Source organism: Pteropus medius, unplaced genomic scaffold (assembly GCF_902729225.1).
Source record: "Pteropus medius unplaced genomic scaffold, Ma_sr-lr_union100, whole genome shotgun sequence".
Lineage (NCBI taxonomy): Eukaryota > Metazoa > Chordata > Mammalia > Chiroptera > Pteropodidae > Pteropus > Pteropus medius.
This window is the reverse complement of record NW_024344240.1, coordinates 20,133,867-20,160,503: the sequence shown is the minus strand read 5'-3', so window position 1 is coordinate 20,160,503 and position 26,637 is coordinate 20,133,867. Positions and strand designations below refer to the sequence as shown.

The 26,637-nt window shown below is 44.1% G+C and overlaps 1 protein-coding gene across 2 annotated transcripts in view; it reads right to left on the bottom strand.

Annotated features, from left to right (window-relative positions):
* The window catches only part of PLXNC1 (plexin C1), a 139,278-nt gene that overhangs the window by 13,219 nt on the left and 99,422 nt on the right, over window positions 1–26,637 (bottom strand). For both annotated transcript variants that reach the window (XM_039869055.1, XM_039869056.1), the window contains 4 exons: window positions 25,353–25,499; window positions 12,811–12,988; window positions 10,459–10,562; window positions 735–789 (listed from right to left, as the gene is read on the bottom strand). In XM_039869055.1, coding sequence (XP_039724989.1) covers window positions 735–789; window positions 10,459–10,562; window positions 12,811–12,988; window positions 25,353–25,499 — 484 coding nt within the window. The remainder of the gene's footprint in view (window positions 1–734; window positions 790–10,458; window positions 10,563–12,810; window positions 12,989–25,352; window positions 25,500–26,637) is intronic.

The window sequence follows — 26,637 nt, the reverse complement described above, 5'->3', positions numbered from 1 at the left end:
TGACCAGGTGTTGGGACCTACCAGGCTCCTTCTAGTACGGAATCCAGGAATCAGGAAGCCCCACCTGCAGCTGTGTGTGACAGAAGGCCCTGTTGGTGAGGCCCAGAACTTTTCTGATTGTCTTGGCTGGGATATAATTTCTCTGGAGACAAACCTGGAACTGGACCTAGGGATTTTCTCAAGGCACTGTCACAGTGTTTACTTCTACCAGGGAGGGAGAAGAGAATTTAGAGACTGGTTTATTGACTTGCCCATAAAAGCTCCCTCTTTCCTTTGTCTCCTCTCCACTTTCTGGGAATTTCATAAATGCAATCACTAGGAGATTAGGGCTTTCCACATGGATTATCTTGTTTGTTCAGCACTTGCAGGGCTGTGTGATTATCTGCAAGCTCCCCTCACTTAGCCAGGGGACTCTCCTCTGTTAGCCCCACCCCACTGAGGAGTTGGAAAAGAGTTACGAAGGCTAAGATTCTGCTCCAGAGTTTTGGGCTGTTAAGGGTAGCGACTTCCTCAGTGCTGGGCAGCCTGGGCTAACCACTGTTTACAGTTTCCTGTCCTTGCAGGGCTCACATTCTTAGGACTAGAAAGCCGATCTCGAAATGGCTTTTCTCCGCTTTCGGAGTGTTACATGGCAACAACTCGACCTCACCTTTGTGACAATACATCTGAAAGAGGCAAAAGGCGATACTTTATAAAGCTGGGTGAGAACAAAAGGCTAACATTATATTGGTTACCTGAAGTAAAATTTGCTATCTTCTTAAAGACTTTTATAGTGGATCCATTTGATATCTGAAAGCAAAGATAAAAAATACATGAGTTTTCAAAATTTAATGTATTTCTCAACTTCTCCCAGGAATTAGATAGCTGGCTGGATTTTACAGTCTTTCACTTATTAAATCAAATATTTATCAAGAATGCCTCTGTTCTGGGCACCGTGCCAGAATTTGGGGCTATACTGATGGGCAAGATACTGTCTCTGCCTTCAAGGAGCCCACAGTCCTGTAAAGGAGATGGGCAAGGCGATGCGATGCAGTGACGCAAGTGCCAGAAGGTGGCGGCCAAGATGCTGTGGGACCAATGGTGGGGTGGGCTAGTCCTGGAGGAGGGGAAAACTAAGCTGTGCTAAGATATTATTCACCTCAACCTCCCCCCCCCACCCCCCAGAGGTCAAGAGCCACTCACTTGGGTCACTTTCATTGCTTGAGGTTTCTATTATGTTAATAAATGCCGAAACGGGTTTTTAAAAACTGGCATATATAGCTGGCATCTACCCTGTGGCAGAGCAATTCCACATCTAGGTATATACCCAACAGATATTAGTACATATTCTGATAGTAAACTGTTTCTAATTGCCCCATACTGGAAACCACCCAAATATCCATCAACATAGCATGAACAAATACTTTGGAGTATGTTCATACAACAGAATGTTATAAAGCAATGAAAATGGGCAAATTACTGCCACATGTCACATGCATGAACCTCATAGTGATGTTGAGCGAAAGAAGCCCAACACAAAGGAATGCATACTGTGTGATTCCATGTAAAGCTAAAAAAAGAAAAAATAGAAAAGAAACAACCCAGTCAAAACTATAACGTTAGAGCTGTGGAGAAGAGAGTAGGGTAGTGATTAGGAGGGGCCGAGAGGGGGCTTCTGAGGTGCCCGTGAAATTCTATTTCTGGACCTGAGTGGCAGATACAGGCTGTGCTCACTTTGTGATAATTCATCCAGAAGTACACTTATGATTTGTTCTCTTTTCTACAGGTATATATTTTTAAAAGGAAGCCTGTAAAATCATATCTTTTTTAATAAAAAATTTTAAATTTAGGTATAACTTACAGGAAAGTACTTAACTCTAATGTGAAGTGATGAATGTTCACTTAAGCTTATACCTGTGTAACTACCACCCACATGAAGATACAAAATTATATTTCAAGGTCCCGAGAAGTACCCCCATTATCCCTTCCCAGTCAATAACCACCCCTTCCTCATCCAGAGGTAATCATTTCTCTGACTTCCATCACCATTGATTAGTTTTATCTGTTCTTGCACTTCATATAAATAGAATCATTCAGCATATATTTTTGTGTCTAGCTTCATAGAGTCAATACGAGGTCTGTGATTTTTATCCGCATTATTGCAGCCACCAGCAGTTCATCCTTTTAAAATTACAGTGTATCATCCCATTGTATGACTATACTACAAAAAATTGCCATACAATAAAAAAGTATTGGCACATGCTACAACATGAATCAATCACGAAAACATTATGCGACGTTAAAGAAGCCAGTCATAAAAGACTACATATTGTATAGTCCCGTTTATATAAAATATTCGGAATAGGCAAATTTACACAAAGTAGATTACTAGTTGCCTAAAGCAGGGATTGGGAGAATGAGAAATTATTGCTAATGAGTTCAAGGTTTCTTTTAGGGGTAATGAAAATGTTCTAAAATTAGATAGTGGTGATGACTGGACAACTCTGTACCGCAAACCATTGAATTATGCATTTATTTGAACGTTTTATTTTTTTATGTTTTCTCCACCCCTCCCCTTTTAGACTTCTATTTATTTATTTACTTTTTGTTTGTTTATTTTAACGTTTTATTTTTTTATGAATTACACACTTTAAAAAGGTGATCATGATGGTATGTAAATCCTATCTCAACAGAGCTGTTAAAAAATGGCCATGGATTTGAAATGTACACGTTGGACAAATAAATGCCTTTACCACATTGACATACTACCGCAATGCCTATCTGTAGCCTCTTTCGGATGTAAAGTCAAGAGTTCTCACCTGAGGCCTTCTGGGACTGTGGAACTCAGAGCCAGATGGCCTCCTAGTACATCCCTCCCCCACAGCCAAGCAGGGCAAGAAGTGCCCTTCAGGCCAGGGGAACTAGATGCTAACATGCAGACGTAGGCCTCCATCCTTGGAGAAGTAAATTGCTCTAAGGCGCAGGTCCACAAAACTACAACACAAAGGGGCCCTGAATAAGAGGCAGATAAGGGATATATAGATCCTCACCTTCATTCCGGGATTATGGAGAGAGGATTAACCCTTCATTTCTGAACATTATTAACTAAGTGCTTTTTCCTTCTCTTAAAAAACTCTAAGGCTGTTCTGAATTCGAATACTAATTTGGACTTGGCCTTCCTCAGCTTGGAAGAAAAGTAAAAACTAAGAATTTTTCTTCTAGCCTGCTACATATTGGTTATCGACATGTACAGACCTGCTTAGCAAGCAGCAAGAGATTAAAGCCCAATCTCCGTCAGGTTGCACCCACAGAGGAAGGGACAGAGAGCAGGAGCCAGCCCGGTAGAGAACCCAGAGCACAGCTGTCCAGCCAGTGGTGTCCAGCCAGTCGCTAAGTTTAGACCAGAGACCTCTAACTGCTGGTGTTCACATCTTGTGGGGACGGGGTTGGGGCAGGGGCTGGCTGGGGCCATCAAGCCTCTGCAAAGTGTCTTGAGTGAGGATTCTGAACTCTTAACCAAGCTCTCTGACTCTGCTGTTATCAAACATCCTCTCCTTTCCTTTTGAGGCATTTCATTGTTTTCTGGCTGGTTTTTCAATTCTCTTCCATATATGATGCAATTAAAGTAGACGCTCTGTGCAGGCACCCCCTTAGCAATACTCAAACACTGAGTTTATGAGAATGTTTGAACATAGTCACAAAATTCTTCCCCATGAAGAGCTGGATATGCTCTGTTTCTAAGCCAATAAATATCTTTTTATAAAAGGAAGCTGGTGCTTCATTCTGGGTAATTGTCAAAGAATGAATCCCAAATGGATCCCGTTGAGTGTTGAGCCAATACTCTGTTACTGTCAGACGCTTTGTTTTGCCAAAAGTGAGCACCCTTACTCTATAATCACAAACACCACGGATGGGCCCTCCGATAAGGAGCGCTGCCAAAAGTTCAAATGTCTTTTCAAGAGCTGGCAACGACTCACTGCTGGCACTGTGCTTGGGCATTAAGATAGCGCAGACGCAGCTTGTACCAAGGACGTTTTACTCTGAAATTATCTCCTGAGAGCGAGCGTAAAGCATTTTATCAGCGGATGAGCTGCATGTGTGTTTAAGCACGTATGTGTGTGAGCGTACCCCCATGTCCACAGCTGCCCTAAGGGCTAGGCCCTTCCCCTCCATGTGATACGGTAACAATGCTGTGAAGACAGAAAACGATGTTTGTAGGGGGAAGAGCTTTCCATTTTCTGCTTTGCACAAGTCAGATGCTACGGAGTAATGGACAGAAATGCCTTTCTTGAAAAGTGCCACAGAACCCACAGAGTTAAAAATATGATGCTGTTTGTTCCATCCGAGGAGCTCCAAAAGCTTTCCTAAAAGTGACTCATTAATCCTCCTGTACTCCTGTGAGGCAGGGGGCATCCTCTGGGCTCCTACTTTAGGAATGAAAACCAAATTAAATCAAAGCAAGATGAATGTCACTGGGTAGATCTGAGGCAGGAATGTTCCTCCGGCCCAGAGCAGAACTGGTACACATGGCAATTTCAAATTAAATTCCTTCTAGTCTCTCAGTGCTCCAGGATTCAATGTGACAACAAGGCCATACCCAGTCAATGATGGCTGGCCCATGCTGGAATGCTTCGGAGATGAATGACACTTTCCCAACATCGGAATTAGGAGTTCTGACCACACAGGGAGAAATGGACCCACATTGACAATTTAAAGTAACTCAAAATAAACAGAAGCTTCGTATCTTCCAAGCCATTTGCAAGTGAAGCTGAGCTTTCTTTGTGCTAAAATACTATCTTTATGGGACATGTTGAAGATAATTCCATAAAAATGGATTTTCTAGAAATATAAGTTTGAACTTATATTTAACCCTATGAAACCACCGTTTTTATAGGTAAATATGGTCAAATATTGACAATTTCTATGGTTAGCCTAAAAGGAAAGCTGGAATTTCAGCCTAAGAATTTTATGGGAAATTATGAATATTGAATATAGTCTGAAATATTACACTTTTTTCCTTAAAGAAAAAAACCCTGAAAACACAATAATCAATACAAATAATCATGTGGAAACCCTTCCTGGTATCTCTCATTCCTACATGGTATTATGTGAAAACAGAATTCTATTCAAAGAGCATTGTCCCAGCAGCCACTCGTCAGCACTGCTCTCCCCATCTTCTGCCTTAGTTCTTTTCACCAGCACCCCAAGGCTGGAGGCAGATGAAAAAGGAATCTTGTTTTCTCAGGGTGAGAGGGATGATCTTGCTCAGTCCTCCAGCGACTGGGACTCGGGGCTCATCAGAACATTCTCGACAGACACATCAAATCACCCCTGGTTCCTGAAGCCAGAATAGAGCTCTGAAGGAGTCTTGAAACTAGAGAAAACGCCCTCAGGGCTCCTGCTTCCTCCTTGTGTGCGTGGAATTAGCCCCAGGCCAGTTAGCAAGCTCCCTCCGAGGACTCTTAGAAAGAGCCCTGAGCTGGTCCTCTGCAGGGGAGTTTGGCCTCCAAGAGTGTGTGTGAGGTTGGGAACCTAAGCACTCCCTGTGCTCAGCTGGGCTGGAGTTGACAACTCTTGGATGCCTGAAAGAGGCCCCCCTTCTGATGAAGGTAACTATCATCGTCTTCAAGAAATATTGATTGGCCTTAACGGACGTTAAAGTAGGACTGGAAACGAGGAAGCATTTTCGTAAACTCACAAACGTGAGATTCATCGTAAGATTTGAAGAGAAGTTACCTTTTTGAATTTGACATCGGAAAAGGTAACTACTAGGATCTCTCCTGAATGGCCTCAGCTCTCTAGCCAGGCTGCTTCAGAGGCTGGGAGCATGGGCTGCCAGCCAGGTTCTGAGCAAAGTCATCTCTCCCGCCTCGAGAAGAGGCTGAGTCTCTAGTGCAATTCCTTTTTCATCTGCTTGCAGCCTTGGGGCATCAGTGAGAACAGCTACATGACCACGGCCAAGTCTCTTAGCCTCCCTGTGCCTCAGAATGGGGATAATGAGAGTATTTACTTCATTGGTCTATAAAGAAGGACTGAAGGAGTCACTGTTTGTAAAAGCTCTAGGATACTGTGCTGTATACAAGAAGCACTCCATTCGTTACATAAATACCTGAGGTCATTCGCACTGTAAGAAATCTTTAGAGATAGTCCAAATCCTTTATGTTAAGCGTCACAGGTGACATACTTGACTGAAGGATTACTGACTTTACTCGGCAGACCCTTTGGGACATTCCTATTTCAACTGAATGACAACTTTGGCGTTAGCAGTGACCACTTCGGCATTAGCATGCACCTGTTACGACGAATATTCTTCAATGACACAGTGGTTAAATGTCTTTTCTGCTCTCAAAACCTCACAGCTTAGAATGAGAGGTGTGATCCGCAGAGAACACTTCCTGTTGGACACAACAGCTGTCCTACCTGCTTGATGCCACTCCACAGCAGCATGTGGGTACGATAACGGTCCAGCAAAAGGTCACACAGGGGTGAGGGTGAGGGAAAGGAGGCCTGAGCCCAGAGAAACCGTTCCCCACTCCACACACACACACACACACACACACACACACAACTGATCTCATCAGCTCCAGAACACAGTGCAGTCGCCTTCACAGTAAACTCACACGCCACGACAGCCAGTTACCGAAGCACTTGGGGAGGACTTAATTATAGGGGAGAAAGATGCCTCTGGCTTAATGTGTTTGTAAAGACGTCGGCTTTACCCTCTTGTCTGCACAGGACAAAATGAGACTGGAGCAGAAATTTGCCCTCCTCTGTGTTCAGCTGATGGAAACCAAAGGTAATAAAAGCACCTTCATCAGGCAGTGGTTGGGAACATGAATTGCGTTTCTGAATGTGAACAGTGCTGAGTGCTGGCTGGTACTGCTATCATTGTGGAAAGCAACTGTGCCGAGGCCCAGGGCGAGCAAGGATGCGATCCTGCAGGTGACAGGGCACTGATGGCTGTCTGGGGCTCTGGAGGCAGCTCGTGGCCCATGAGATGCTATATTTTTGCTGTGCCCTCAGATGCCCTCTAGAAACCTGTTCTTCAAATATATGGACAGTAAATCATTCAAGGAGACCAGCTCCACTCTACTTGCCCTGAGGACACCGCAAGTCAAGAAGAAACAGGCTCACACTCTAGCAGTGGGGACTTTGTTTGGATCGTAGGAGTAACTGGCCGTCACTACAGATTAACTTTAAAACCAAACTAATTTGGGCTAATTGGAGGGAGGCGACTCTGAATCACTTGAAACTGTGAGTTAGACCCTATTTTTAATTGAAATACAGTTTTGTTTTTTGGTTTTTTTTGTTTGGGGCTTTTTTTTTTTTTTTTTTTTGGCTTTTCAAGCACTTATAGTAACTCAAACTAGGGAGCTTTAGTAAATAAACAAGAGTGATAATTAGCATCTTATCTCTTTGGAGGGAAATGCAAGTGCTCAGGATAAAATTTTTCTTTAAAAGGGCAAAAGCGAGCTTCAGCCTGGCCCTGTCAAATGACTCCAAACTGGGAATCTGCAGGGATACTACTGAACGGACTACAGATTCAGGTGGCCGACGGGGGCGGTGGGTATTTTTTTTCTGAGCAGTCTTTGGAAAGCAGGGCAGTTGAGATGGTCCAGGCACAGAACTCACGGGGCCTGATGACCTCCCCAGTCCTTCAAGCAATCTGGTTTTTTTTTTTTTTTTTTGGCCTTACGGCTTAGCTTTTTAAACATAAGGAGAATCCTTTAAGCCCTTGTGTCCTAGTCTTGTCATTTATTACCACCATGTGGCAATGCAAGGGTATGAGGCCAATAAATCATCTGGACAAGAAGTGACTACAGGCCGGATTAATCTCATTATCATCCCTAAGCAGATAGGTGTCTAGCACTGCCGACGTCTCCAGTAAAGACTGATGTTCTGTCTCTCCTGACAGCCTTCCCCTCGCCTTGCAGACAGCTGTGGTGGTTTGCTGTTTTCCCTGCTGGAGTAGCTGGTCCTTTACTTAATGGCAGTGAATGGCCACACCTCGTTCCTTTGGGGCCTACCCCAGACCACATGGTCGCCAGGGGACACTGAGAAGCCTGACCAGGGTGGCCCAGCTCTCCCTTCACAGCTGAGCAAGGCAAGCACATTAGTCAAGAGGGCTGTGTTCCTTCCGAACTTGCTGAGAAAAGTTGGCTACCCGGATACGGGCAGAAGAGGAGACTGTTGCCGGCTTGCAGTCTGAACTTCACTCTGATGCCGTAATAAGCTCCGCTCTAAGCACTTCTACCGGCAGAGCAGCATCCCCGAATCGAACCTCCCTCTCTCTCTCTCTCCATTAAATTACTGCTGGATCAGTGCTTCTCCAGGTGTAGCCCACCCACAGGAATATGTATTTCAGAAAATTCCCTGGGGATTTTTATAATGTCCAAAGCTAAGACCAACAGCTCTTGGCGAGATGGTTCCACGGTTGGAAGGTCTGAGCTGCAGGAGGGTGAGCACAGGAGCAAGTTGTTACTCCTTAGCTCTGTCTGCGAGGTGCCGTCCAGCAAAGGCTGCAGGGGCAGCACCCACCCAGCAGCCACCCAAAGCAACTATTTCCAAACTGGGTCTGAAACTCACTCAGCCAAAGGACCCAAGGGTGAGGTGGTGTCTGTTCCTGGCCATTGTCCAGGAACCTCTGCTCAAGGAATAGTCTCCACTCCTTCCTGGGTGAAGGGGAGCCCGGCAGGGTCCGGAGGCCCTCCTGGTGCAGACATATCTCCCTGGGACTTGACAGCTATGAAAGACAGGAGGCACCTACTATCTAAATAGCCTGGGAAGCTGCTGCTCCTGTCTTCTCCAATCCCTGGAAAGGCACCTGCATCTATGCATCTGAGTGCAACCTTGACTCATCCTTCACCGGTCTCTCTCCCATCTGACAACTCGTGGTGACCACCTCCTGCCTGTCTCTAAATCCATTCACTTTTCTCCAGTTCCACAGACACTGTGTCATTTCTGGTCAGCATCATCCCTCACTTGAAATTGTAATGACGGCTTCTGACGGGCCTCCCTATTTCCAAGCTTGCACCCTTTACATCCATGCTCCACGCACAGCCACAGGCATTTTCCGAGGTAAAAAATCCGCCCCCTGCTTAAGATTCTCCAAAGGCTTTTAAGATTCTCCCACTCTTTTGGGGATGAAACTCAAACTCTTGAAGAAGCTGACTGGGCCCATACCATCTGCACCTCCCCTTCTCACCTCCACCCCCCACTTTCCTGGCTTTCCACCTGAGAACATGCTGTGTGTACTTGTGAAGCCACAGACCCTAGAGCCCAACTACCTGGGTTCAAATCTTGACTCTGCTACTGATTAGCTGTTAGTAAACCTTAAGCCACGGTGTACCTATCTATGAAGTGGGCTAATAGTAGTACCTACCTCATAGAACTGTGATAAGTTAGAAGGAGCCAAAATAAGGGGACATGCTGAGGATGGCACCTGGCACAGAGCAAGGGCCCCGTAAAGGCTGGCTATCATTAGCTCCACTGCCGTCTCTGCCCCTCTCAAGTTTTAGCCAATCTAAAAGTCTTTTTGTGGAAGAATGTGCATATTCTCCCTTCCCTGCTGGGTGGGCTGGCACCCCACCCAACCCGGTTAAATGCAAGGCTCAGCTCAGTCATAGACTCTTCCAGGAAGGGAAGCCTTCTCAGATGCTTGGAACCACAGCGCCATTCTCCCATAAGGCGCTGCCTCATTGCTTGTTTCCTCTCTCCTTCTCTACCCACTCCCTGGGGCTGTGGGATATGTGAGGTCAGGGGTCCGGGCTCTGTCCTGCAAACGCATCCTCAGCTCTTAGCACACAGCAGATGCTTAGCGAAGACCTGAATAATGTTGCTGCATGACTCCCATTATCCCAGTGTGTTCAGGAAGCATGCCTGCCCCCTCTCTCGTGCCTTAGGCCTCTCTAGCACTGAGAGCTCTGAGGGGTCACGTGTGCCCCTCACCCCTCTCGACACTCACCCAGCATGTGGGTCGAGGGCCAAACATGAAATACAGAACTTCTTTAGAAAAAAAGGCCTCCTACACTAAAGGTTACATGGTCTATTGTGAATGCCAGAGAGTGGCGAGGCTTAGGACTTTCACAGGCTTTGTTCAGCCGTCAAGTTAAATGATAACTCTTCTAGGGCTTTGCTGAGGAACATGCTTCGAGAGGCCAGAGAATGTCGTAAAGGGGAAGTTTCTCACCTAAACTGCAGGATGTAGAGCCCTGGGCTCATGTGGAAATCAAAGCTTTTGGAGATGGGGCTCTGGGAGAACCAGGACAATATGTTTGAATTTCAGGACAAATTCACGGGCCCCTCCAAATGAGCAACTAAGGAAAACTTCTGTCCCAGAGAAAAACAATCTGCAAACTATCCTGGAAAATGGCTGGGAGTCCTGAAATTTTTTTAAAGAGCATTTTTGCTGGAAATGACCTAATCCAGTTAGGATTGGGGATGAAGAAGGGAACGTTGGAAGCTAAATCTTGTTCTTACCTCGTAGTGGCCAATGGTATTTAGCTTGGTTATTCCATCTTCAAGAATCACGGAGGAACTATCAATATCCAGGAGTTCTTTCTGCCGTGTGCCCACCTGAAGCTCTGGAGGCAAAAAAAAAAAAAAAAAAAAAAGACTATTTTGTTCTCTTTTAAAATTACAATGAGAAATTTTAAATGCTACCCTGTCACTTTTGCAAATATCACTTACATAAACAGATAAAACTTAAATAAAGTGGTAAATATTGGTTTGAGGTTCAGAGAGATGCCAGCCAGCCCAGGAGCCTGCCTTCGGTTTTCTGTTTTATATTTAGAGCTTGACTTTAAGACCACTTTTCCCTGAAGCTTTTACTCTGAGGCGCAGCCTGAAAGTAAAGCCAAATGAAGACAAAATAATGCCACCTCAGAGGGACGAGCCTTCAGAAAATACCCAAAGCAAGTTTGTATGTTCGCATGCGTGTGTTTGTGTGTTCACAAGCAGGCGTGCTGCGAGCGATCTTCAGTAGGTCCCTGGGTGGGGGGCACTGGCGGGCCAATACCCCAAAACACGGGGTTCAAACTCCTTTACAGAGGTTGCCAACTTGTGCCCTAGGGTCAGAATGTGGCCCACGGCTGTGTTTTCTCTTTTTGTGAACCTGCACCATTTTTACTTATTATTATTTTAATGTCAGTTCAGTACCAATGTTTAATGATGGAATGCTGCACATAAAAATTTGGACTTCTGCTTTGTCTTTTCAAAAAACTGGACCATTGGCAACACTGACCACACAGGCCCACGCTAAGTGGCACTGCCCACTTAGATGGCATGTCTTTTCCCAATTAAGTCAGGCCCCATCATTTCTTATTGTCCTAGGCAGGCCCATACCCCTTATTTATGATACTTCCTGCCTCTTAGAGCATCAGAGTTTGTGAGCCTCTGCTATAGGAGGTCTGAGTAGAGCTGCTTCTGGCATTGGATTTCAACACAGTTTATGGCTGGTATCTAAGGCTTTGCTTTAGTTTTCTGAGGCCAGCAATGGAGGAAGTTTGGAAGATCAGCAGGCACACAGAAGCCTGACATGGCTGCTACGCTGTGTCCCATTTACCATCAGAGTACACGTGGAGCTTCTAGTTGGCTCGTCCTGCTCCCTGCCTTCTTACATCAGGAGGTGATGAGCACGTGATGGGCACAAAGCCCAGAACAGTGGGGGGACTCTACTACCAACTTGGCAGTGGCAGGACTGAGGCCACTGGGCTGTTTCCCCTGTGGTCCTTGGCTCTGCGTGCCCATCTCCCCTGCAGTCAGAGCCACTCATTTGCAAGAGGGAGTCTCAGGGCAAGAAGCTGATGGTCTGGGTCACATCACGGTTTCCCGGCTGAGGCTGCCCTATGACCCTGCATCTAACCAATGAGCTAAATTGGTCTTCAAGTGCCCAACAGTTCATCCAACGAAAGGAAACAGAAGAGAGGTGCCTTTAGCCGCTCTGCATTCTTTAAAGCCAGGTCACGCATAGTTGCTGCACATTTACATGGTTTCACTCCAATTTGCCAGACCCTGCCCTCAGGCTTCACTCAATGGCCTTGGAGCAGAAGGTTTGACTGGGAGGGTGGGGTGGGCTGATTTTAATTGCCTGCTTAGTGGAGGCTACAACTGTACTTGGAGGGGAGATGAACCTTGTTATGCTGTCACTGCTGTGATTTTACTCTTCTTTCCTGTCCCATTATCTGCTATAAAATCCCACGACAGTCTCCTGGGAGGGCTGCGTGGAGCTCAACTTTAAAATGTTGATGAACATTTGAGTGAAGTGGAGCCCTGTTAGCTTGCTCACGCATATGCTCTCCTTTGCAGTATACCAATAGAACCCGAAAATGAATTCATAGCAGATGCTGCTTCATGTTGGGGGAGGATAGAGGATATACTTAATGCAGGATGAGATTAGCAGAGAAGATGACCTTTCTAGCGTGCTGGTGTTAACACCCAGAGTCTGAGCCACCCACTAATGACACGCTCGGTATCACAACAAACAAATCAAATGCCAATGTGAAATGCAACACGTACAGAGAGCACGAGGTTTACACCTTTTTGTATTTCCAGATGCAAGGTGAATCCATTCGGTCTCAGGGTTAGCAATCTTATGAATCTGATTTACAAACATAATATTTAAAAAGCCAGCATCTTTGAACGATTATGCTTCCCGGGAAGAATCATAGTACTCTCGAGAAGTCTCTTGGCCCTTAGACATGCCCTCCGGGAACCAGACCATATAAGCTTCTCCAAACCGAAGCTTCCGTGCTGGGGATGGGGAGTGAGGGAGAAGGGTAGGAGGGACCCTCATCAGAGGCCTGGGATGAAATCACTCCCACGTAGCCTTACCAAGGCAAATTTCATTCAGCTGAAGTCCATAAGGAGAGCCATTTTTGCTGAGGAATGCTTGGAAAATCTTTTCTTTGGCTTGGCCGATAGTATCACAATCAAGAACATTGACTGAAATATTCCGACAGACATCTGCACTGTCATTTTCTGGGATTTTTTCAAAGACGACGTTTAATGCCTGCAAGAATATAAACAGGTTTCCAAGTCTATTAGATAATTGCAATCTGAAAGGCATTCATAAAAGACACAAACCTTGGTGAGTCCTACCGATACCTCCAACAGCACATTAGCAAACACTGTATCGCATTGTGCTACTTGAATCTTTTTTCCATAATCCATTCTTTTCAGGGATAATGGAAAGGGAAACAGAAAGTTAAAACTCTCATTATAGAGCAAGCATTGAATAAATATATCTGAGAGTAAAATATATATACTCATAAAAATTCTAAAAATGGTGATTTCTAATTTCATTCTCAAAAAAAAAAAATACTGGAAAGATTGCGCAGTAGATGAGGACAGACTGGTGATGATCTTTTTTTATTAACAGGACCACGGAGCCCCAGAAGTGAAGTTTCGGGTGACAGGAAAGGTTACAAGGTCTCCATTTTGGTCACACAGAGGAGGTCACTTTTTAGTATGCAGAATTAATTATGGTGATGTTCATCTCCCTCTCTACTTTTGACACCTTCTGTCAGAAAATTTTCCGAGCCTTCATTAAAGCACTGAGATCCCCACCCTGTACTATTATCCTGGCATTAATTACTTTACATCTCAGCACCATTACTTAACGTTTTGTCAGTTAACGATTTCCCAGTACAGAGAAACCTCAGAACTAAACGAATGAGGGAAGTGAGGCCTTTGTGAATGTGTGAAAACACTGACGTAGGGGATATTTCAAAACAAATAAAAAGCAATTTCAGGTTTACTTTGTATAAGAACAAATGAACACATCTAAAACAACGAAGTTTATTTACTACAGACTCTAGGGGAAACTGAGTCACAGACACGCTAAGAGTATTTTTAATTAGCATAGCATACAGCTTAGTTTCTAAGGCACCTTGGTAAGCATGGAGTCAGAGGGACCTGGGTTTGGTGTGAAATGCACAATTATTCAACATTTTTGAGCCTGACTGTGATAAAAGAATATAAAATGATTAACTACTGAAAATGTTGAAAAAAATAATGAAAATAATGAAAAATAATGAAAAAAATAATGAAAATGTTAAAAGAATAATGTGGAGAATGGGGAGCCTCAGGGTTTAACAACTTTAAAGTGGGTATAATAACAGTACCTGCCTTCTAGCATTGTTACAGAGATTAAATGAGATACTGTATGTCAAAAGCTTGACATAGGGCCAGGCTGCCGGGAAGGGCTGGATGATAATAACAACAGTGATGTTATTATTTCATGTAACTAACAATTCCTATTATTGTTAGTATTGGCATGCCTTTATTTGGGAAAAAAAGACTCAGCTGGCGTTGAGCAGCTAGGATGCCGACCCCATGCTCAGTACCTGCCAGAGGAAGGAGGATGCTGCCAGCACGCAGAGCGGGCAGAGCACTCCCTCCGGAGTCGGGCTCCTGGGTTCAATCCCAGCCCACCACCAATAAGCAAGGGAACCTCTCAGCCCACCGCTGGGTAAACCCCCTATAGCTGTTTTCTCGCCTGCAAAGTGGAAATAACTGCCTCCCAGGGTTTCCATGATGATGAACTGAACTAATCACGTAGCCCTTAGAACAGTGTCTGGTTCACGAGCGCTTGGGATAATATGACTTATGGATCAATGACATGGAAAAGGAGCTTCTGAACTCTGGGGAGCTTCTCAGGATGTGTCTTCTCTTCAACTGTCTTCAAATTTTGCCCTGACAATCCTGTTTCCAACAACGTAAACTTACTCCTTGTCCCAGCCTAACCGAATGATTAAAACTCTGAATTAGTTGACCCTGAACTCTAAGGTTAAGGAGTGATCTCAGCCTGGCCTATGTGAGTTCCCTTCGTCCTGGAACAGAGACTTGCTCCCTTGCCTGCTCTCAGAGCACATTCCTGTTTGGGTCAGTCACCCACTGGGAAGGGATGCGGAATGCCTCTCTGCTCACAAATCTGGGAGAGAAAGCAGGGAGTGCTGGGCAGGAAAGGGCAGCTACTGGGCAGAAGGTCTAGAAGGAGCCAACGTGGTGAAGCCTCGTGCCAGAGTCCTCTCCCTCATCTCCCTTTTGCAGAGACATTTATTGAGGTCTCTGGGGCTGGACAACCTGCCAAATGCATTTCAAGACATATTTCTTTTAATCTTCTCAATTTCCTGGGGGAAGGAGTCTGTATAATTATTACTCCCATTTTAGAGTGAGGAGACAGAGGCACAGAGGGGCCAAGTAACTTGCTCCAGGGCCATAACTCATAAGTGGCAGAGCTTGGAGTTGGTGCCACGAACCGCTCAGCCGCAGGTCCCTACCACCCTGCCTCTCCCTCACGCCTCCTGGTCCCACCCAGGAACCCTTCGGACCTCCAGGAACCCTGTCTTAGATGAGGCTGCAAGAGAGTCCTAAGCTAGGCCTCCAGCACAAAGCGGGGTTCTGGAGCGGACTGGAGGGGTAAATGCTAGACCGGCCACCTACAGTCTGAGCAGACTTGCTTGTCTCCTTGATTTCTCTACAAGTTGGTCTCCTCACTGAGAGCAATGATGGTTAGGCTGTTTCACAAGGTTCCCAAAGAAAGATAAATAGAAATCACCTTTTAATCAGAGCTCCAGCGATCTCAGCTTGTTTAGCAGTTTTATGGGTATTTGTGAAATAACACTGTGTGACTACCTAAAGGGCACTATTGTCTTTAACAAAAACACCTCTTTATAGACAGTAAATGTTCTTAAAAACAACCAAAAGAAAAAAAAATCTGAACTTGATGTAAAATAATGTAAATCTGCCACGGCTTCCCCAACCAGATGGGTGGGAAAAAGGTAAAATGGCATTTTATAGAGTCCACAGGGAATTCTCAGAGTAAATGCAGACACAAAGTGATTTGTGTTCATTTTTTATGCTGCTAACGCTTGAAACTCAAACAGCAGTCTCCTAAGGCGTTAAGAGTAGTCAGGCTCTCAGAGTGGGCTTGGAAGCACACACCCCGTCTCTGTCCCCATCACGGAAGAGCCATCATGGGAGCATTGCCTCTCCAGCTCCCCTTCAAGACCCATCTAACCTAAGTCTTCCCTGTGCTCTGCTCCCTGTCAGGGGCTGGATGTAGGAGAGACCTTAAGACTTATTTTCTGTTCTCAGAGAATTGTGTGATTCACGTTACATTTGAGAAATAAAGCACTGACTGTGAAACACTATTTATCCACCAGGGGCAACTCTATCATCCTCAGTAAGTGTTCGCAAAGAATTCTAGGAGGGAGGCCAGGAGGGCTGAGGGCCTGGGCATTGGCATCACCCCTTCTCCTGCTACTGACCAGCTGTGGGACAAGTGATCTAACATCTCTGAGCCTTAAAATTCTCATTGCTCCTATCTCAAAGGAGTGACAGGATCACTAAATAACAACATGGAATAATAGCAAATTAAGGAGAGTTTCCTGTGTGCTAAGCACTGTTGTAAACGACGTGCGAGTATTAGTACATGTAAATTAATCTCAGAAACAACCCGATGACATAGATTCTATTATTATTATTCCCATTTTACAGATGAAAATTGAGGCACAGAGAGGTTAAGTAAATTGTACAAGCTCACCCAACAAGAAAACGGTAGAAGCAGGCATTCTATCTCCATGTTCTGAAACACTTGGTGACCCTTTCGAAATATGAAAATGTTCTGTAAACTAGGCATGGTCCAAATCTATGGGATGGTGATTAATTTTCCATACCCACAAAAGGCTAAAGTGCTCTGAAATGTATACTGTTGTCTTATCCCAGAAATCTAACCCTCTGTTTAGAGGGCCTGCTCCAGCTCTCCCTACGTCCCTGGCATGAAAGTGCCAGCAAAGCTGGGGTGACAGACATGGTTGGCTGTCCACCTCTCCTCCTTCTTTGCTAACAGAAGCTAAGTATCGACAGCAGTGGGCCCAGACTAGGTTAGGAAACGTGATTGGTGGCAACTCCCTTCTTCACTAGGGACAGGTCATATAACCCAGTTCTATCCAATGAGACATAAAGGGAAAGGGTTTCTATCGAACAAAAGGCGAGAAGAGTACTTAGAGCTGTGGCAGCTATTTTGTGACTAGGAGGCAAGGCCAAAACAGCATGGAGATGGTGATTCAGAGTCCTGACACTGCTGAATAGATTGACCAGCCTTGGAGCTACTCACCTCCAGACTTTCATACTCTTACTATTTCAGGCACCATTAGTTAGATTTTCTCTTACAGCTGAACACCTCCAAACTGACAGAGCTTGCCTTTTGATGCTGTGATAGATAAATCCATTCACTGACACTCATCTATTTTGCATCTATCATATGCAGGGCAGTACAGATGATGCAACGGAAAACCTGACACTGATTCTGTCTGGGAAGTATTCGAAGACTGGTAGAACAACTGTGAGATACATACAACAAATTCTACTACCAGGTGGAAAATGATAGTTACAGACGAAGTGCTTTAGAGGTTGAGAGAGATATTACCTCTAGCTTGGAGGGGGGATTTCAAAGGGACAGAAATCAGGAGGAAGGGCATGCATGGAGGAAGGGGCATTTGAATTGGGTGTGGAAAGGAGCTGCATGTGCAGCAGTACATGGGGAAGCCTCTGAACCATGGAGCTACTTGGCTTCAATTCTAATTAGACTGGGGAGCAGCAAGCTTCAATCCTTTACTCAGGCTACTAGGTCAGGAATTCTAGATAAAGAATCTCAGTTCCTTTGGGTAGAATGTAGGGTGGATCACTGCAAGAACCGCGCTTGCCTTTGCAAAACCACCACTTGCCATCTGAGAGAGAAGCCTTGTACTATTTATAGAAATAAAAAGTGAGAAAGAGAATACTATTTTAGGTTTCTAATAAGAATAGCTAGCACTACTGAACACTTACCATGTTTTGAGAATTGTCTTAATTTTTTTGCTAATTCACTTAATTCTCATAACGGCTCTGTGAAATGGGCACTATTATTAGCCTCATTTAACGGATGAAGAAACTGAGACACAGAGAGGGTCAGAAATGTGTCCCAGATTGCAGAGCTGGTGAGGGTCATAACTAGGAAACGTTCACACTCTCAACTTTAAAGTCAAAAGTTCGATGGAGGAGATAAGCTTCCAAAGAGCAGTCCCAATCTGCCTCAGGTCTTCGTAAATGCTATCAGAGCAGAGAGGCTGGGCACAGACAGCCTGGAAGAGAAGGCTCCACCTCCTCACCCTGGCTTCGTATGGAACCCACTCAATCTGGAGCATCCCGTAGCTCAAGTACCACCCCCAGGCATTTTTACGGAGCTCAGGATTGCCCGGAATAAAGATGTCCTTTCCCAGCCTCTACTGTTGCTGGGTAGGGCTGCGTGATGAAGTTCTGGCCAATGAGATTAAGTGGGTGTCTTCTGTGGCAGCCTCTGGGAAACTTCCTTAAAAGACAGCTGGTGACCATCTTAGACCAATTACTGCTTTTGTTACACCAAACTCTTTTCTGTAGCCCAGTTTGTATCCTATGGGCTGGAATGCGGAATGAGGCTAGTGGTGAAAAAACACCTTAGACCATGAGGTGGCCTGAGGATAACAAGAGATAAGGAGCCCAGGTCTGCGAGGATGTTCAGAGCAGAGGCGCCCAACAGTGCTGGACCACCTACCCAGAATTTCAGGGGGGAGAGAAATAAGCTTCTCTGTTGCTTAAGCCACAAGTATCTTGGGTCTCTGTTTCTTGCAGCAGAATCACATTCTAACGGTTTCAGGAACATGCCTCTTACCACGAAGGGGTTATTACACGAGAGAGGCTATGTGGAAGATGCATGGCCCAGAACCCAGAGAAAGACCAGACTGGAAGGGCCTCGTCTTTTAGTAGCATGTCACGAGCCAGCCCCTTGAGGTAGGTAGTTGCTTAGGTTTATCATGGTGGTCTCCTGTTCACATCTGTCCAGTGGGATACTGTCTGCCTACATACATATAGGGGTTGTGGGTAATATTTTTAATACTAACGTAAGCTTTTAATGACAATGGATTCAGCTAACCATCATCAATAAATAACCAGCCAAAAAGAATGGTGAGGGGATACTTTCTGCTTAGTAGACCTTAGAGTTGCCAAGAAAAACGGCTCGGACAAGAAAAATTATTATAAATAATTAATAAGCACCTACTCTGTGCAGAGCATTACAACTAGACATCTTACATATATTATTTTCTGACCTCATAACAAATGTACAAGAATGTTTATGATCACCTCTTTATAGATGAGGAAATACATTCGGAAAGGTTGAGTGACTTGCCCAAGGTCACGCAGCCAGTTAGTAAAGTGGCTGAGTCCAGATTCATATCCAAGATGGTCAGACTTCAGACCCCACCTCTTATGCTCGAAGCCACACAGCACCTGGACATACAACCACATTCCTGGCTCACTGGCGGCTTTATCCAGAGTCCCTTCACACAACTTGGTTTCAGATATTGAGGTAGGAAAAATAAGACTGCAGGGGCATGGGAGGAGAAATCAAAAGCAAGGGAAGAGGCATTTTTTCACTTTCCCCACACTTTGGGGGCAGGGTGGGGGGGCAAAGGAAAAACCAGCTACCTTATTTACTCCTCGACCATATTCTTGGCTAATAAGGGCAGGGATATTGCTGCATCCTTTCTGCAATACCTTATAATACCTTATAAAATTTAAGTAATTTTAGAATAATCTGTTACAAACCAGCGATTTTATCATAAAGGGTCTTAGGCCAAATACTGCTTTCGTTATACCAAACCTATAAAATATATTTCTAATTTCGTTTCGGAGCCAATTAAAGGTCAAGAGGAAAGTCTGGTTTTTATACCAAACTGAATTAAAGAGGAGGTAGGGGAGGTGGGGCAGGGCGGGGGGCAGGGAAGGAGAGATGCTTCTAGAAGTTCAGTAGAAGCAGCATGAGCCCAGAGTTAGAAGTGCAAGTCCCAGAAAAGCTTCTGATCTGAAGCTTTTTCTCAAGCTGGAGTCAGCAGCCCTAGGACATCCTACCAGACACCCCTTCTAATGCTGCTTTTGTCTGCCAACCTCCACTCTCTACGTACTTTTTCCTGTCCCACTAAAGACAAAGAGCCCCAAGCTTCCTAGATCAAGGTACTTTGCCCGCCAACAGAATGAGGAAGGCCTTTTCTACATTGAAGAAAAACAATATTAATGGCGAGATTTCCTCAAATTTAAGTTTCTCTCACAAATTTTTCTGTATTTGCTCACATTTGCTCATGCTAGAATCAAGTGAGAACCTGTCTGATGTAGCCCCAAATGATTAATTTCAGTCTTTTAAGTTTAATAAGTATTTCATAAGTTTTTTCTTTTTCAGTAAAGCTCCCCGTGAGTTTCAGATTTACGGATCTGAAGTGGCGAGGTATTTCCATACCCCCAGAAGGAGAAGAAAGAGGCCAAGGCTTTCAGGGTTGGTGGGAGGGCACATTCTAGTTCTTTTTCTCTATAATATCAAACTCTAGATTAGGGCTAGCAAACTTTCTGTCAAAGGTTAGATAGAAAATATTTAAGATTTTTGCGGTATATCTAATCTCTGTTACAACTACTCAACTTTGCAGTCGTAGAAGGAAAACAGCCATAGACAACAGTAAATGAATGGGCATGGCTGTGTTCCAATAAAACTTTATTTATAACAACATGCAGCAGGGCCACATTTGGCCCAGAGGCTGTCATTTGCTGACACCTGCTCTTGGTAACAGTAACTTCAAATGGAGTGCTGACTTTGACAATGCCACAAAAGATGAATCTAAAAAATGCCTTCTATCTCCACCATGATTTGCTATAAACGTTACCATTCTGAGGAGTACATGTATAAATAAGGTCCTTAACAATTAAATAATAGTCACATTTGAGCCATAAAGAAGAAAATTAAATACTTTTGTATTTAGGTAACTAAATTATTTTCTCATAATGGGTGTAAGAAGAAAGGGTATGAAGAGGGAAGTCATTTAAAGCACTCATTTAATGTTAATTTTTCATTTGCCACTGCTTACCATCAAGTAGGGAATGACTTACCTAAAACAATTTTATATATATATATATACACATATACATATATATATATGTATATGTATATATATATATATATATATATATATATATATATATATATAAAATGTTTTCACTTCTTTGATCGGGAAGCTCAGAACAGTAAATATGAAGCTAGTGATGGTTTCAGTATTATTGCAAGTCATAATGGAAATGATTTGCACTATGGTAGAGAGAAAAAGGGGGGGAAAACTCAAGAATTGTTAATTAACTTCACTGTTTCTCCACAAATGCTAGGAGTATTAAAAACAAGATTGCTGAAGTGCAAACATCAGGATTTAATGAACAATGGGATGTAATTGAAGTAACAGAGAATGACTTAATTGGGACAGTGGGTTGTTTAATTTGGGGGATAATGGATCTTCTGAAAGGACAAACTAAATGGAACAGAAGGAGCTAGGGAGTGGTGGGGAGAGCCACAGTATTAATGGAAGTATGTAGATGAGAAGCTCTTGTTAGAGATAGCCAGGGCTCTGCTATACATGAAATATTTTATTGAACATGATTGTCCTCAAAATGGTACTTAGTAGGGGAAAAAAGACAGACTGGTGTGGGCTGGCATCGACCTTCGATATATCATAGTAGAGGCATTAAGATTTCTACAGGCATGTATCTGTGCTTTTTCAAGAATTTCTAATAAGCTTAAAGACCTTCCCATAGATACAAGAATGAGGGCAATAATATGTTTGTCAGAACACTGTTGCCCAGGATGTCAAGATGCTATCTCTCAGATACAGCCGATTGGCAGTCTCATTTCCTGGGTTTAAGAGTTCAAAAAACCATTTCTCGCTTAGCTTTGATTACAAGTCAACCTTCTCTTGCTAATTCAGCGCACTTGCTGCGAGTTATTGGGTTTGCTCATCTCCTCCTGAAAGTAAATGTCCCTTCTCCCATGTGGTACATTTTCCTGGAGCTGAAATCCTCAAGTCTTCACTCGCTCCTCCGAAGTTTCAAGCGAGCTGCTCTGAAATTACTCTCTTGACACAGCACAAGCTCAGGGCCTATAGTTCTCCAACAACAAAATCGAACATGCCTGAAATCTTGCAAAGGAGGGAAAATCGCAGAGCAATAGTGTTTATTCCTCTTCTGTCAAATCTGAATCCCTGGACAGTAGAGGGTGACTTGAGTCCTGCGTGTGTACAAACCCTCCCCAGATGCTAGCATTCGGGAGGAAATAATGTCAGGGCCGCCTCATTGAACGTTAGCCTGCAATGCCGTGATAGAAAAGGATGGTTTCTCACGGTACTAGAGTGTGACTCTGTGAGGCTTTGCTTAAATTTGAGGAAAGGCGGGCATTTTCTTCCCAGGATGCAGCAAAGAATCACTTCCCAAAGCGCATTTGTTAGTATAATGATTTCTTGTATAAGAAATTGGCAGGATGTCTTTATGTTCTAGAAAACACCCCACACCTCAGGGAGAACACATCCTAAACTTAGAGGTGTGAAACCTAATTTTTAGGTTGTTATATGAGGTGCTGTGTTTCTGAGCATTTAGCCAAACAGAGTTTGGGAGCCTCTTTTTAAGCATGTCCCTGCCTTGGCACCAGGCTGTCATTTCAAGTTGTCAGGTGGCTGCTCTTGATTTTTCTGACTTATCTTTCCTTGAAAGAATTTACACACACACATACACACACACTTGAGTTTGTTCACCACACCTAGGTTTTCAGTTACTTAAACCACCTCAGGCAAATTTAAGAAATCAAGACTGCAAACCAGTGGGTGTGCCTGCCTGGGAGGCGGGAATTAAAGTGGTGGGGGAGAGGGGAGGAGGCAGAAGGAGGTAGGTATGGCAGTTGGGCTGGGGGAACTTGCCTGAAGAGAAACGAAGAACTTTAAATTTTTTATATTGACCTTCTGCTAACAAGTCACCCAAGCATAGACCGGATCATGTGTCTTCTCTGGAGCTTCGAGTACAATCATCCACCATGAAAGAGAGGTTGGGACAGGTCCAATAAAAGGCACTAAACGTCATTGTCAAACACAAGGCCCCTAGAAACACGTGGCCCACCCCTTTTCCAGTTTCACCTCTAGATATCTGATGGCAAATCTATATTCAAAAAGGAAGATTTATGTGGATATCTACAAGTCATCATTTTCTATTAGTCTTTTTACCAGGGGCTATCGAGGAAAAAAAAAAAAGAATCTAAGAATTGATATGAATTTCTTCAACCTCGAAAAACATTTTGATGATGAGTTGAATGTTAACAAGTCAGAAACACACGGTCTTAAATTGACTGTGAAATAAATAATGTTTCAAAATGAAAGGAAGAAGAAGTATTCAGAGATTAAAAAAAAAAAAGTCCACAGAAAAGGACTCAAACCTCAAAAGTTGCTTCAGGCATTTGACTTTTTCCCCACTCCCAATCCCATCTCCTTCTTTCCTCTCTTTCCTGTCGGGATTTCTGTTTTCATGAAAGTAAATTACTGAAGGATTTCCCGACCTATATTCACTTGCAAATATTTCTCTTTGGGAACCTGTGGGGCTTCTAAAATGTTTCAAAGTAAAAGCGCTGGAAATCTTCAGGTTAGAACCAAGGCCCTGGGTTTGAAAGCAAACTCAGGATCAGTGAAAGAAGAGACAATAGGCTCAGAGGCAAAGCTCATCTTTTGTTCTCCAAGATACTAGCGGGGTTCTCTATGCAAGACGCACATTAGAATTACCTGGAGTGTTTAAAAAAAAAAAAAATCTATCCATGCCTGGGCTCCATCCCTAAAAACATTAATTTAGCCAGTCCCTAGCGAGGGCCCAGGCGTTGGTCTAACTGGATATGCATTTCTAACAAGTGCTTGAAGAGATGTGATTAAATTTAATAAAGCTTTCCATAACATTCATGTGCCAGGCAATGTTCTAAGTGCTTTACAGAATATTGATTCTTCTGATCCTCGCACTGCCGCATGGGACAGGCAGGCACCATGATCATCATCTCCATTTTACAGATGAGGAGACAGAGGCGCAGAGAGGTTTTGAAACTTGCCCAGTGACACACAGCTTAGCTGGTGACAGAGGCAGGATTCAAACCTGCCTGGCTCTAGAGTCAGTGCTCTTAACCACTGTACCAATAGTTCTCCAGGGGTGGTCCTGGACCAGTAGTGTCTGCAGGGATGCAAATGCTCAGGTCACACCCCAGAGCCACTGACTTAGAAACTCTGGAGTGTTGCCTTGCAGTAGGTGCTTAATAGGCTCTCTAGGTGATCTGATGCTCACCAGTGTTTGAGAACCACTGTACCCTACTGCCTCTCCACAGAGAGTATATAGACAGAAAATAGAACTCTTGGCTTTCTGCTCAGCTTCTGGCCTCCTGGATGGCAGCTGAGCATGGTGCCATCTTTAGTGGAGGGTGAGCGACATCTGCCAGAAACCGAGAACTCGAAATAGCCGATCTGTGGACTATTCTCCCACCAGAGAACATAACCATAGTGCGGTCTACAGCAACGTGGTGCCTTCTCTGATTAGGGAATGAATTCTTCCCGGATGACATGGCAGCACTCACCATCCAGAGCAAAGCCACACAGAGACTCAGTTCCCTTACTGAGCAATACCAAAACCTCACTGTAATTTTTATCTCCTTCTCCACTGATGAGATTGTGAAGAAGCCCAGAGTCTCCATAAAGCTAAAGATCAAACCAAAACACAGCAATCTCTTTCCCAAGTCTCTATTCTAGTAACAGAAAGGCACAGAAAATTCCTAAGTAATTTTGGAGATACTTGCCACCCATGCTTGATTCTCTAAAATCCCTTCAGGAAGGGAAGAGGGTGGCTGGGGTGGGGGAGGGTGAAAAAGAAGTTCCCAAACGGGTGAAACCCTCCAACAGCCAGGCAATCTTCTTCCTGTAATGATTTACAGCATTCCTCTAAAAATATCGATGAGATCACAGAACATTAAGTGCATGACACCAAACATTTGTAAGTAATGCATGAAAATAAAGTAAGGGCGTCATGTTGCATGGAGAACACAGTGGAATTTGTCTTGTGTTATCGTTCTAAAATAAGACGGCCTCAATTTGGTTGAAATATATCTTCGCACATTGTCTTTCAGAGCAGAGAGCCGTTTGAGAAATTCTGATTGCAATTATAAGTGCTGAATAGGGAGTACTTTGCATTTCCTTTGACGATGCTGAAAGCTATAAGCAATCCTGATATTAAAATCTTTGGAAATTGATGAGCACCCCAGGCATCATTACAATACTTTCTCCCCCAATCCAAGTAATTAAAATCTATTATGTGAACACGTGTTAATATTTTATCAACTACTGTTTTTAATTAACTAAACATCTGAGGCCTCCCACAAGTAGGAATGATACGGTTTCATTTTAAATGACCCCCCCTCCCACTCCCCCACCCGACCATTTAACTCCCAGACAAGACTATTTACTTCAGCACGAACATACCACAGTACTGAATTCCGGAACCTGCCACAGCAGCCAGTCTTCATTGAGTGTGTACAGGGCTTTGCAAGTGATTACATCCACGGGACCCTTGTTTATTTTCTGGTTCAAAGTCGTCACCAGCAAATAGAACGGCTCTCCAACAGTCTCCTTGGAAAAGACACAGAAGCGACAGTTAGCTTTCTGTGGCATCCACTGTACTTCCCAAAAAAGTTAAAGTTTCCACTTATGGCAGGACTACCGGAGAGAGAAGGCAAACAAACAACAAGAAACTCCCAGGGAAATACATGCTGCTCCAGTTAGGACTGAGAGAAAGCGCAGCAAAATGCATCCTCTCCCCAGTGTACATACATATGTATATGCATGTTCTCTCTCTCTCCTCTCTCACACACACACACACACACACACACACACACTCATAGTCAGCAGCAACATGAAGTGCAACAGTAGTTGATCATTCTTGTATGTTGAAGCCTCTACACGGTAGACTAATGTTCATCTGTCGGCTAACACCTAAGAACAGTGAGTAGATGCCAAGGTTTAGCCTTCGTTTCATTCCTATATTTAATTGCCTTTTTTTTTTTTTTTTTTTTTAGAAAACGAAAACTGAAAATGAATGGCATTTTAAAAAATACACGACAATTAGCCTTGGTAACGAGAATAAACATAAGAATATTTTAGACATTTGCCAAGGAGGATGGTTTTTGGTAGTCACAGGTTTTCATGAAGGAAGTAGCCTTCGGTTTCACAACTTGCAGCCTCCGCCTTCTGTCCCTGTGCCGGCCAGCCCCATGCCAGTCCCAGGCACGGCGTGTGCAGCTCCACCTGGGCACCTTTGCTGGAGCGGGGCCACACATGGGAGCTGCCTCCTTTCCCTGGACCAGAACCAATCCTACAGCTTGCTCTAAGGCTTTGCCAAACATTCGGTCCTTCCCGATGGCTTCTTTCTCCACACTTCTGCAGCATGCACGTTTTCCTGGGGCTGCCGCCCCTTCTGGTGTTGAAATTTGTAGCCACTTTGTTCTCACGTGGACACTCGGCAGCCCAAGTGGGAGGCTTATGTGTTCTGCTCTGTGGCCCTGGGTCAACTATAGTGCATTTGCTAAATAATAAACCTTCTATGATCAACAAACATAAAACTGAATATGTGGGAGAGGAAGAGCCGGCACCAGAACCAGGAAGTCAAATTGCCTTAGCGATAATGAAAAGCCAGCCACGTGACAGCTTGAAGCACCAGCTTACAAAGTTGAGCTTTACAGCCAAAGCATCTGGCTTTGAAAGGATTCCT